The sequence below is a fragment of the Anabrus simplex genome, chromosome 5 (genome assembly GCF_040414725.1).
Source record: "Anabrus simplex isolate iqAnaSimp1 chromosome 5, ASM4041472v1, whole genome shotgun sequence".
In the NCBI taxonomy this organism is placed as follows: Eukaryota; Metazoa; Arthropoda; class Insecta; order Orthoptera; family Tettigoniidae; genus Anabrus; species Anabrus simplex.
The window spans coordinates 435576991-435589988 of record NC_090269.1 but is presented as its reverse complement, the minus strand read 5'-3'; the positions used below and the strand labels follow the sequence as shown (position 1 = coordinate 435589988).

The following is a 12998-nucleotide window of genomic DNA, read 5'->3' as shown; positions in this document are numbered from 1 at the left end:
TTCTAAGCAGGAACTGAGTTCGACTGGAAGGAGAGAAGGCTGATTAAGAATCTGTATCTACAGCAGAAGATAAGAGTGCAGATAGAGAATGCGATGACAGAGGAATCCATAGTTGGAAGAGGAGTAAGACAAGGCTGCTGTCTCCTCCCCCCCGCCCCCTACTTTTTAACATATATTTGGTAGATATTATCTTGAAATTCATGAATGGAGAAAGAGGAGTGAACGTTGGTTGTAGGAGAATGGAATGTATTCAAATTGCTGATGACATGGTCCAACTGGCAGAGAGTGAACAAGATACTGTATGTTGGAGGTCCTAACAGATCTAAATGCTGTCTGTGAAGAATTTGGAATGAGAATTAAGAAGAAAATGGCAAAATGTATGATAAGCAAAGAAAAGTGAAGACAATCTTTAAGTTAGGCAGGAAATAATAGACCATATGGATGCTTTCAAATACTTGGGAAGTGTAATAACAGAGGACATGAGGTGCAGTCGAGAGGTGAAAACTCGTATTGCGATTGCAAAGGAAGCATTTAATAAGAAGAGTAGATTTTTTGTGGCAGCATGGATAGAGACTTGAGGAAGCTTGGCACTATATGGAGCCGAGATGTGGTCATTGAGAAAAAAGGACGAAGGAAGACTGGAAGCATTTGAGATGTGGATTTGGAGGAGAATAGAAAGTATACAATGGATAGAAAACGTATGGAATAAAGAAGTCTTGAGAAGAGTTGGGGAAGAGAAATATGTTAAAAGTAATCAAGAAGAGAAAGCATAGTTGAATTGGCCATTGGATGAGTAGAGTTGCTTGCTACTAAATGCTATAGAAGGAAGAGTAATTGGTAAAAGACAAAGAAGACGGAGAAGATATCAGATGCTGAACAGTATCAGGATAGAAAACAAATATGAGGAAACAAAGAGGGTGGCACGGGACAGGATCGCATGGAGAGCTGCCATGTGAAGACCTGCCTTATGGCAGTACATTGATGATGATGCGTGGTTTCCATGTTGCATACGGCCTCTGTTAAAGAAAGCAGTTAGACATAGAGTGATGTAATACATGGTAGTGAGTATGAACTTCTATTTATAATCCTAATGTCCTATATTTAGGGTGGCATTTCTTTTATTGCATATGTAAGCTATGTAATTAGATATGACCAGATTTTGACATAATAGAATGCTACACTGGTATGGTAACAATGTACAAGTACAGTACGTTTGTTACATTCATGGAAACCGGTAACGTACGTCAATTTCCTTTCTGAAGGAATATCTATAGCACGATATATTGTAAATCTCATTACCAGTTTACAAAATGAACTGTACACACACATTCACGCCAATCCTAATAATTTGAATCAAAATAACATAGAACACTTTCCAAATCTACTTTCATTTACGAGTACATGCATTTCCTTGCCCTGGCATATAGCATGGCATTCAACAAGAACAGACAAAAGATAATTCTCACTTCCGCTTCTCATTCTGTCTCTTCTTGCTTTTTCGCTTAGCGTTCGTCACTTGCCTCCTAGTCAAGCTGAGTGTGTTATTAGTACTCCTTGATGCGTAATACTGTCCCCTGCTTAGGACTGTTCCGTCCCTGATCAGTTCGCAACCATTCTTCGATTACCCGATAGTCAAGGAATTTGCTCCACCGATTGAAATGCACCACCTTTAGCATTCCTGGGGGTAGTCTAAGAATACGATATAATAAGCCTTTAACACCTCGTACGGTCCATCCCATGAACGCTGGAATTTAGGTGGCAGACCTCCTTGGCTTTGAATCAGCATTCTTCAGCCCGCGCGTCGCAAGCGTGTTTCATTTGGCCACTGGCAGCTGCTGTGTTTCTTCGATCGAGGGCGTGAATCTCGCCCATTCTTTCATTCCAACCCCTCACGTAGTTATCCCGAGCCATGTGGTGTTCGCCGGGTCTACTGCCGAACTTCAGATCACAGGGAAACGCAGCTCCTCACCGAAAAGAACACGCCGGTGACTGTCCTGGTGCTTCATGGACAGAAGACCGATATGCCATTAAAAATAAAGACAAGTGTTCATCCCAGTCACGTTGGTTGTCGGCTACAACTTTGGAAAGTTGTGTTCCAATCGTACTGTTCATACGTTTAGCTTTGTTCGCAAGTTCGGGCACGCAACATCGGTAGTAGGAGCATAGTCCTGAGTAACTCCGGATTTCATGTACATATCTGCGGACAGGCCATTCTTTTACTGCACGTATCTTCTCTGGATCTACGGCTACACCATCTTTGGAAACTGCATATCCCAAATAATAGACCTTTTTCCGAAAGAGCTGGCATTTCTTTGGATTCAGCTTCTGGCTGTCTCCCTGCAGTCGCTTAAGGACTTCCTCCTGGTTCGGTAGGTTTTCATCGAAAGTCGTACCTATTACTAGGACGTCATGAAAGTTAATGCGGCAGGTTTCCCACGGCAGACCTCGGAGTACTGTTTCCATCAGTCTTTCAAACGTAGCTGGTGATTTGTACACTCCAAAGTTAATAATCGTGAAGTGCGAAAATCCCGTACAAATTGAGAACGCTGTCTTGTGTCTATTTTCGGCCTCCATTTCTACTTGCCAATATCCACTTTTCAAATCCAGAGTAGAGAACACCTGAGATCATAAAATGTGTGTAGAAACTAGTCTCTCCTGGATAATTGGTATATTTCACTGTCTTCGTGTTCAGCTGTTGCTAGTCCGCACAAAAATCTAGTCGGCCCGTCCTTTTTCTTCACTAAAACCACCGGTGACGTTCAGGGACTACTAGACGGTTCAGTGACACCCTGCTTGTATATGTCACAAACAATTCTCTCAGCCTCCTCTGTTCTTGACAGTGGTGAGCGTCTATTAGGTTGTATATTTGTGGTGTTTATTTTTTATCTCACGACAGTCATCCTTCTGTACGGACAGTTCTCGATGCGATTACATCTTAATATTTGAACATTTCTTCGACATTGGCCTTTTGATCTTGCGTCACCGGGCGAGTTGGTCGTGCGGTTAGGAGCGGACAGCTGTGAACTCGCATCCGGGAGATAGTGGGTTCGAACCCCACTGTCGGCTGCCCTGAGTATGATTTTCCGTGGTGTCCCATTTTCACACCCGGCAAATGCTGGGGCTGTACCTCAAGTCCATGGCCGCTTCCTTCCCATTCCTAGGCATTTCCTGTCCCATCGTCACCATAAGACATATCTGTGTCGGTGCGACGTTAAGCAACTAGCAAAAGAAGATCCTGCGTCAGCTTAGTATGTCCGAGGTGTCAGTTCATTTTGAAAGGTGATGGACATCCGGGGTGTCCTTCGTGCTGTCCCCGCGAACAATGGATTATACCAAGGTAACTAGAATATAAGGTAGGCTACTCCGGCGGTTGAAGCTTCCATTGGCTGGAGCGCTCTGACGTCACGCGGTATGAACGATAGCGAGTAAGGTACACAGTCGCAGTACAGCAAGTCTGTGAGTTCTCGTGCCTGTGAAACATCTTCTGAATCTTTCATCAAATAATAGTCTGGTTTAGTCCGATTCGATAAGTAACGGCATTTCCAATAGATTTAAAAACGTGAAAATGCGTTAAATTTCGTCACATGCTGAGCAGGTAGAACATCAACTATCAACTACATGACATATATTACGATAAGAAATAAAATATTGCCATGCAACTCAAAATAATTAATTTATTTCCTGATGAAGTAAATATTTAGATCAAATGGCATAGCAAAATATGCATCATATCGACATCTTTATGGAATTATATTAAATTATTAAAACGTACGTGGCAAGAGACTTAATTATGTGATGAACCAGCCCAAAGCTTAGCCTTCTTATTGGCATATTTTCCCAGTGCTAGCTCCTTACTCTTTGCATTAAATGCCATATCCTAATAAATGTCCTGGTCCTTACGTAGAGACAAATTATTTTGTCATGGAATACTGGAAATTTTGACTTATTAATAGAAATAAGAGTTTTCACGTTTTTGCATCTGGATACAGTCTTACCGTGAAACACACCAAATGAAATTTCGAACTGGGCTATATTTTTAACCACTCATGACTGGGATTTGTGAGGCCCCCTTTTGAAATAACCGAGATCCAGTAACAGGTCTCTTCTCGCACGACATTTTTGTCTCTTTCTTCGTATTTACTGTATATCGGATCACGGATACTGTATTATTTCACGAGCTTCGAAATATATTCAGAAATATAAGTTATTAGCACATAATAATGTTAATGTTATTGGATTTTACGTCCCACTAACTATGCTTTTGAGCACCTTCACCACCGGACTGAGACAGGATCGAACCTGCCAAGTTGGACTAAGAAGGCCAGCGATCTACCATTTGAGTTGCTACTCAGCCCGGCTATTAGCACATAACAATAATTATAGAAAATATGATTTTCATTCAGTCATTTATATCTGACACCTTTTTACCGTACGAGCTGTAATAATGGAGATATTAAAGAGTTTATTACAAAGTGTTTCAATAACCAAGCATTGCTGACGAGGAAGTATTGTTATGCTATCACAGTAGCAAACTAACTGGCTATGATGGTGGTTGTTATTGTCTTTATAATAAGCGAAATGATAATAATGTTATTTGTGTTACGTCTCACTAACAACATTTACAGTTTTCTGAGACTCGAGGTGCTGTAATTTTGTCCCACGGGAGTTCTTTTACGTGCCGACAATTTATAGCACCACACACGTTTCCATAATATGTTGACTGCATTTTAATCAGTACAGTGGTTCTACTTTTCAGATACTGACAACACAAACACTGCTCACATAGTGAACCACTATAAAATTATTATGTATCCGTGATCCGATATACAGTAAATACGTAGAAGGAGACAAAAATGTCGGTCGGTCGGTCGGTGACTTGCTTTCTTGGCTTACGCTGCATGAACCATCAACGATAGACCCCAAGTGTAAGCGTACGAAATGTAGAGCATAGAATCCTCTACAAAAAAGTCCGGGATGGCACATACCTATTTCCAACCGACTGCCCTCTAGAAGCCATTTTATGCTAAAGTCCACGGTAAAAAATATAACTCCTTAAAATTAAATAAATATTTCGATATTATCCTCGAGTTCCTCATCAAAATAAATTGTTTGACCTCCTCCAGTATTTTATAAGGATTACAATAACCTTGTCAGGACATTATTTGCATGAATGGTTCAGAAGTTATGACCATTTTAGACTGTAGTGGTAATACGTGTCAGCAAGACGGGCGACCGCTGTCTCATATCACATGACGTCACGCAGAAGGCGGACAGGGAGAGAAACAAGTGAGCGCGAAGCGGGAAGAGACCCCTCTGGGATTATACCGGATTACAGTGATACTGGAAAATCATTTAAGTTCAACATTCTGATTGAAGTAGGCCCCTTAACATTTACAAAACCTCTTCCCTCCAATACTCCTGGGCAGACTACCTAACGGGCTCGACAATTCCCAGCACTTATCGGTCTATGTTATCCATTTGAACCACGATCACATTATCGCTTCTGGGATGAAGTACCTCGTCTGTACTTAAAAATAATTTGAATATTTGAACTGCTTCATCCGTGATGAATGACTTCTTTGTTTGCGAGTTTCAAGCGTCCTGGTTTCAAATCCAATGTGAGCTCATATTTAGTCATTACATCCATCCCAAGAATAACATTTTCTTTGATATCGTCCACTACTGCTCGATGTTCTGTCAACTTGCTCCTCAGGCCGATGTTGAATTATTTCTCGCCGTACGTTTCCACTGGGTCTTCGGTTGCGGTTTTCAGTAAATTTGTTGGATGTTTCAGGTGTCCTTGACCACGTTGGTTTGGTGCTGGTGTCCAGAAGCGAAGTACGAGCCAAACCATTCACTTATCCGTCAACAAAAATGCTGTCTTACTGACGCACGAGCGAAATGACATGTACCACATTTCTTGGAGCAGCAGGGCCGACACGCCATGCTCGCCCATTAGCACCGGCCCTTCTTAGTTTTACTGAAACGTTGAGTCTTTATTGCAGCGGTTACTGACCTGTCCAGGCTCACCACAAGCCCAACAGCGATTCTCCCGTCTTCGAGTTTGTCACCACTCATTGGACTGGCTTATTAAATCTATACCTTTTACCCTTCCGTCTAGAGTCTCCTTTTCATCCAGCTGTCGAAGCCGCGCCTGTAGATTCGACGCCTGTATACCAGACTCGAATTAAAATACACGAGCCAGCGCATCACTTAACCTATATGGTTCCGTCAGACAAAGGGTTGGTTGGAATTCTGGGTCAGATATGACCATCACGAGGGACCTTACATATAGCTGTTCTATGTAATCGTTTGTTGCTGAAGGATAAGCCATGCAAGCAAGACGCGCGATGTCTGCCTCAAATCCTGGTAGTGTCTCGCCACGTTTTTGGTGCCTGCTACGAAGTTGACTATGGTAAATTTGTTGAAGGTCTTTATCATCACACCTCGTCCCTAATTGGGCCACCAGAGAATTAAAATTAAATTGCTCACTGTTTGCAATCGCTTGGAATATATTTAACGTATCACCTCGCTCCGAATGACCGATGCAGTGCATTTTTCTTCTGTAGTCTACCCATTGGCGGCAGCTGCGGCCTCAAATTGCCTTCGATACGTAGACCACGGAGTATTGCAAACGTAAGGTACTGGTTTCACACACACCGTCCATGCAACGTTCTCGAATTTTGTTCTGAATTCAGCGGTAGGCCGGTTCATTCCTATGAACTTCGTTTTTCAGTAATGCAAATCGGTCCTCAATAGCAGTTGTACGCTCTACATCAGTTTCTATTTGTTCTAGTACTTGATCAATTTCAGTTATGTTGGATTCTACGAATCTATAAATTTGAACTTGTTTATGAGAATATTTCGTTAGCATTTTCTCCAATAAACTAAAATTTTTGGCTTGTCTTTTTAGAACTTTCTACGAACTTCCAAATTTTGCGCAAATATGTTAGCAACACCCGCTAATTAGGAAATGTCTCTATCTATATCATTACCTTCTGCTTCTAACGGTAACACGACCTTGGTTCCGGAAATATCCTCATCACGTTCTCCCAGCTCGAACTTCAGATCGGTAACTTTTAAATCGTTCAAACTCACTTTCATCAAAGCCACCATTCCTTGTATTTTCTTACTTATATCGTACCATCTTTAACAGTCACGAATCGTCCAAAGACTACCTAACCTCTGACGTCAGTTATTAGATACCGGCTACCGGTAACGTACGTCATTTACCTTTCCGTAGGAATGTCTTTTACAGAAAATCTCATTACAACTTACCAAAAAACTGTACACCGGGCGAGTTGGCCGTGCGATTACGGGGCGCGTGTCTGTGAGCTTGCATTCGGTAATTAGTGGGTTCGAGCCCCACTGGCGGCAGCCCTGAAGATGTTTTACTTGTTTTCGCATTTTCACACCGAGGCTAATGCTAGGGCTGTGCATTATTTAAGGTCACGGCTGATTCCATCGCACGCCTAGGCCTTTCCTCTCGCATTTTCGCCGTAAGACATGTGTGTGTTGGTGCGACGTAGAGAAAACTACACACACACATATGCATGCTAATACTTACAATTTTAATCAAAATAACGTAGAACAGTTCCCAAATATTCGTTCATTCACATGTACATAAATTTACTTGCCCTGGCATACAGAGTTAGGTTCAAGACAAAGGAAAAATTATTATTCTCACTTCCGCCGCACATTTTGATTCTTCGTACCTTTTTTGCGTAGGGTTTGTCACTTGTCTCCCGGTCCACCTGAGACTCGTAATAGTATAGTACGTTTGCGTCACACTAAATGATATTTATAAACTATTTGCTATGGCTGACAGTCGGGGAAAGATGTTCTCAACTTTATTAGTACCTACAACTCAGAGGGTCTCTCAAACTACAACAAGGGCTTTTACAAAAATTAATTACACACATGCCAAAAACTACAGTGTGGTTGAACAAGATCAAAATTCTGGAACATATTCCGTCCCCTATGTAGGAGAGTAGTCGTTTCTTATGGGTTTCAATAGAAAAATTTTGCTGGTGATAATATCTTGTACTTCTCCTTTCGGTTGGACGACTTCTAGGTCATTCTTTAACTGACGTAGTCCATGAGCTCGTACATTACTAATTTGTCTGAAGATTATTGTGCATTATATTGTTACGTTACACATTCGAGAGAAAAGACACAACACTTCCCCGTAACAAGCAAGAGCTTTTGATATTCACGACTAAACTCTGAATTTGACTTGAGATGATGTTCACCCTGAGGACTGTGACGGTCATGAGTAACGAGCTCTCTGCATGGCATATCAGTGATATCAGTTCAGTGGGAGCTGCTCTGTGTGAGACTTGTTGAACTGTTGCTCACTTAGTTTCTATTTGTCAATGTAGATCGAGCCCAGAGGTGAGCTACGATCATCCACCTCCGTATGGCAGACATCTCATGAGACACAACGAGGATCGTCCCTTCGCATGCGATCACTGCGGAAAGCTGTTCAGTAGCGGTAGAAGCCTGTCTGAGCACGTCAAGATCCACATGGCCCAGGCACTACACGCGTGCGAAATTTGCCAGAAATGCTTTGTAAGGAAGAGCGCCCTGAGATGGCACATGCGGTTGCATACAGGTTTCAAGTGCTCAATTTGCCAGAAAATGTTCAGAACTCGTTTTGATTTTACAATTCACACGCGGTCACATACGGGTGAGAAGCAATATTCGTGCAATATCTGCAGAAAGTCCTTTAGCCAAAAGGGCAATCTAAAGACACACCTGCATGCGCATACAGGCGTTAAGCCATTCAAATGCTATATCTGTGGCAAATCTTATAAAACGAAAGAAAATCTAACAAGACATGTGAAGGTGCATCCAGGCGATGTCCTATATTGGTGCGGTATCTGCTCTAAAGCGTGTAGCATTAATGAATATCTCACAAAACATCTGCGGACACACACACCGTGCTGCTGCACACTCTGTGGCAAGGCCTTTAGTGAGAAGGACGACCTAACCAGACATATTAGCACTCACACAGGTACAAAGCCGTTCTCTTGCAATATGTGTGAAAAGGCCTTTAGTGACATCAGCGGCCTAAAGAGACACATTTTCACACATACTGGTAAAAAGCCATACTCCTGCAATGTGTGTGGCAGGGCGTTTGGCCGGAAAGGCGACCTCAACAAACACAAGAGCACACACTCAGATGATAGGCCGTATTGTTGCACTATCTGCGGCAGGGCTTTTAGCCGTAAATATTATTTAGGCAAACACTCACGGACGCATACAGGAGAAAAGGCCTACTCCTGCAGTATTTGTGGCTTCGCCGTTGACAGTAAAAGCGATCTAACCCAACATATGCGGAAGCATACAGGCGAGAAGCCGTTCAACTGCAATTTCTGTGGCAAGGCCTTCAAGCGCAAAAAATATTTAACCAAACATTTCCAGTTACATGCAGCGTAGAAGCCATACTCGAGGCATGTCGATCCAGAAGCGCACGCCTTTGAAACATATTCGGACATTTACGGGGTGGAAGGCAAACGAGCTGTGAGTAATGCTATAAGATATCCAGAAGTGGTGGTTAAAAGTGCCCATGTTGATTCAAACAGGCGAGAGGCCTCACTGCCGTATGTTTTGTGGCAAATCATGCTAACGCAGCACTGTACTGTCATTAATAATAATCTAGCCATACGTCTGGTCGCGTAACTGATGAAATAAACAACTGTGGAAGTTCCTAGGACTCAAACATTTGAATAATTCCCAAATAATAATAATAAACTTAAATATCCAACCTACCTTCTTGATGAATGCTTTACACACGTACACAGTAAGATAGATAATAAGATACATCGAAATAGCCATCATTCCAGTGAAGCCTCAAGAACGTTTTCATAGATGTGACTTTGATAATGTTCCTTCTCTACGAGCTCAAGAAGGCGCTTTCTGTGTGCTTTAAGTGGCTTGTATCAAAATTGTACCAAACAAATATATTGTATTTTAAAATATGTGACCATTTACCATTTAAAATTGTTTTAGGTGAATATAAGTAGCAGCCCATTCCAATTCACGTAATAGCAATAACATATATGAAGTACTGTGTATAATCCTTCGCTTGAAATATTATGCCACAGTATGGACATCAGAGAGTCAACTTGCTATGGGGTGAAATTTTATCTTTGACCCCAATTTAACCCTGCGGAATTCGCTCTCTTGTTTATGTTAAGGAAGTTAACAGTAGGAGAGCAAATCCGGTTGTGGACCATAGCGTCAGCATTCTTCCTGCTGTGACAGCACCCGAGCGCAATGACCGCGGCCATTTACCCCACTATATCCTGAATGCATACTGATAGCAACGTTACCCAAACCGCGCAGCCAGCGACCGTGATCTTTCAAAGTATTCAGCCAGTAGCACAAGAAGATGGATATATCTGCCATCTTGCGCAATCTTGCTCCTATGCCGTCAACGTGGTGGGATAACACCACTCTTATCATAGGGCCCGGTAGCACAAGGAAGGTGGATATATCCGCTATCTTGCGCAGTCGCCCCTAGGCCGTCAAGGTGATGGGCTAGCCTACACTCGTCAGAGGGCCCGGTAGCACAAGGAAGATGGATATATCTGCCACCTTGTGCAATCTTGCACCTATGCCGTCAAGGTGGTGGGATAACACCACTCTTATCATAGGGCCTGGTAGCACAAGGAAGGTGGATATATCCGCTATCTTGCGCAGTCGCCCCTAAGCTGTCAAGGTGATGGGCTAGCCTACTCTCAACGGTCTTAGCACGGTAGCAAAAGGAAGATGGATCTAGCTACTATTTTGCACAATCTCCTTTTGGCCATAAAAATACGATTATGAATATGTTACGATCACGTTGTAGTCAGATATTTTTACAATATTCTTCTGTGTTAGAGAAAGGCATGACAAAGAGACACACATGTACCGAGCAATGTTGCTTCTGCAGTAATTTAAAACCCGTTTTCCTGTTGCGAGGCGTACGGCCAGCTACAGCTCGGCATAAGCAAATAATCACTTTGAATGTACACAGTGTTAAATGATGATCCCTTTCTCTTCTTATTTGCAAAATTTCCCTTCCGTATTCTTCATTCCCAGGTAAGCGTACGTGTGCTTGTAATTTAAGTTTTGTGCTGTGCAGTGTGATGGTAGTGGTGATTGATTTTATCGCCACACGTTGAGAGCACTTCCTGCCTGTGCTACAGTATTCTCTGCCTGCTGTAAAAGGGATTCTCAGCATGGATATCCCTGCCTGCTCTAAAAGACGCCTAAAGAGGGCGCTCTGTATATATTGTTCATCCCCAGGTAAACGTATGCGTGCGTGTAATTTAAGTGTGTACAGTGAAGTGTGATGGTGGTGGTGATTATTTATTTTGCCGAACACCGCAACGCGTTCGAGCGCATCTATGTGCGTGTATCCATTGCCTGTTAATGGAAATACTTCCTGCTTATCGTAAGCTACCTATTGGAGGACATTGACGACTGCTGGCGAAGGCCTGCAGATTATGAGGTAATGCGTGGTCAGCGTACAATATCTTAGAATGATGTAAAACTAATTCTGAACTTGTGAATCCCCTGCCTGTTGTCTAGAATGGGGCTCTAAACTTGTGTATCCATTGCCTGTTGTAAGAGCTCACTTGGAAGTACTTCCTGCCTATCGTAAATAGAACGGTCAGCAACCTATTATTTAGCTTTTCATAAAACCATGGAGGATTTTGGCGAGTGCTGTTAAAAGCCAGCAGATTATGAGGTAATGCGTGGTCAGCGCAGCGCATATTATCTTAGAATGATGTAAAATTGATTTTCAACTTGTGTGTATCCCCTGCCTCTCGTCTGTAAGGGGAGCTCTGAAGTTGTGTATCCCTTGCCTGTTGTAAGAGGTGACATAGAAGTACTTCCTCCCTATCGTAAATACAACGGTCAGCAAGCTATTATTTAGTTTTTGATAAACCATGGAGGATTTTGGCGAGTGCTGCGGAAGGCCTGCAGATTTATCGCTAAAAACATTAAGGCCTGCAGGTAAGCCATACTAGGGGCTATACCTCACTTGAAACATATTTTTTATACTTACATATAATCTCTAATACGTGAGTGATGGACTGCATTCAGTAAAAGAATGGAATTTTTTTGCTACACTGCATAGTAAATGCTTCGTATGCCAGCGACGTGCACGCAAAATCTTGGAGTGTCAATTGCTGACAGTTATTGAAGTCTGGGCAGAATAATGCAGTGTAGTAAAAATGCTGACATCGATACGTGGCTTACATCCGGTTATGGTATCGACAAGCAAGCAGAATGTTCACATTCCTTTACTGAACGCAGTCCATCACTCACGTATTGGAGATTATATGTAAGTGTATAATTAATATTGCCCGGGTGCTGTTAGTCCCACGGTCGGGCTAAGCAGCGGTCGCTGGCTGCCCGGTTTGGGTGACTTACCTATGAGCATGCATTCGGGGAATAGTGGCTTTGAACCCCACCATCAGCAGTCCTGAATATGGCTTCACATTTTTACACCTGTCAAATGCTGAGGGGCTTTACCCTAGCGTAGCTGTAGAGTAATAATAATCATACTGTAAGGTAGCATTGCCATTGCAACACCAAGCGAATTAGGTACATGGTTCGGGCATGATTTGAAAGTAAGAGAGTGGGAAGCGCATCACCTTGACGGCTTAGGCATCTTCATTGTGCTACCGGCTCAGACCGTTAAAGGATTACGGTGGCAATTGCGCAAGGTGGGGGATATATCCATCTTCCTTGTGCTACTGGGCCCTCCGATAAGAGTGGAGCTGGCCAATAACCTTGACGGCCTAGGGGCAATTGCGCAAGATGGCAGACATATCCATCTTCCTTGTGCTAGCAGCTCAGACTGTTAAAAGAACACGGTCACTGGTTGCGCGATTTTGGTGACGTAGCTATCAGCATGCATTCGGGAAATAGTGGTTTTGAACACCACTGTCAGCAATCCTGAATATGGTTTCACATTTTTACACCAGGCAAATGCTGAG

General features: G+C 42.7%; 1 protein-coding gene across 3 annotated transcripts in view; it reads left to right on the top strand.

Annotated features, from left to right (window-relative positions):
• The window catches only part of LOC136874208 (zinc finger protein 569), a 79689-nt gene extending 69734 nt beyond the window's left edge, over nt 1–9955 (top strand). For all 3 annotated transcript variants that reach the window (XM_067147844.2, XM_067147842.2, XM_067147843.2), the window contains one exon: nt 8382–9955. In XM_067147844.2, coding sequence (XP_067003945.2) covers nt 8382–9441 — 1060 coding nt within the window. In that variant the 3' untranslated portion in view covers nt 9442–9955. The remainder of the gene's footprint in view (nt 1–8381) is intronic.
• The last annotated feature ends 3043 nt before the right edge of the window (nt 9956–12998 follow it).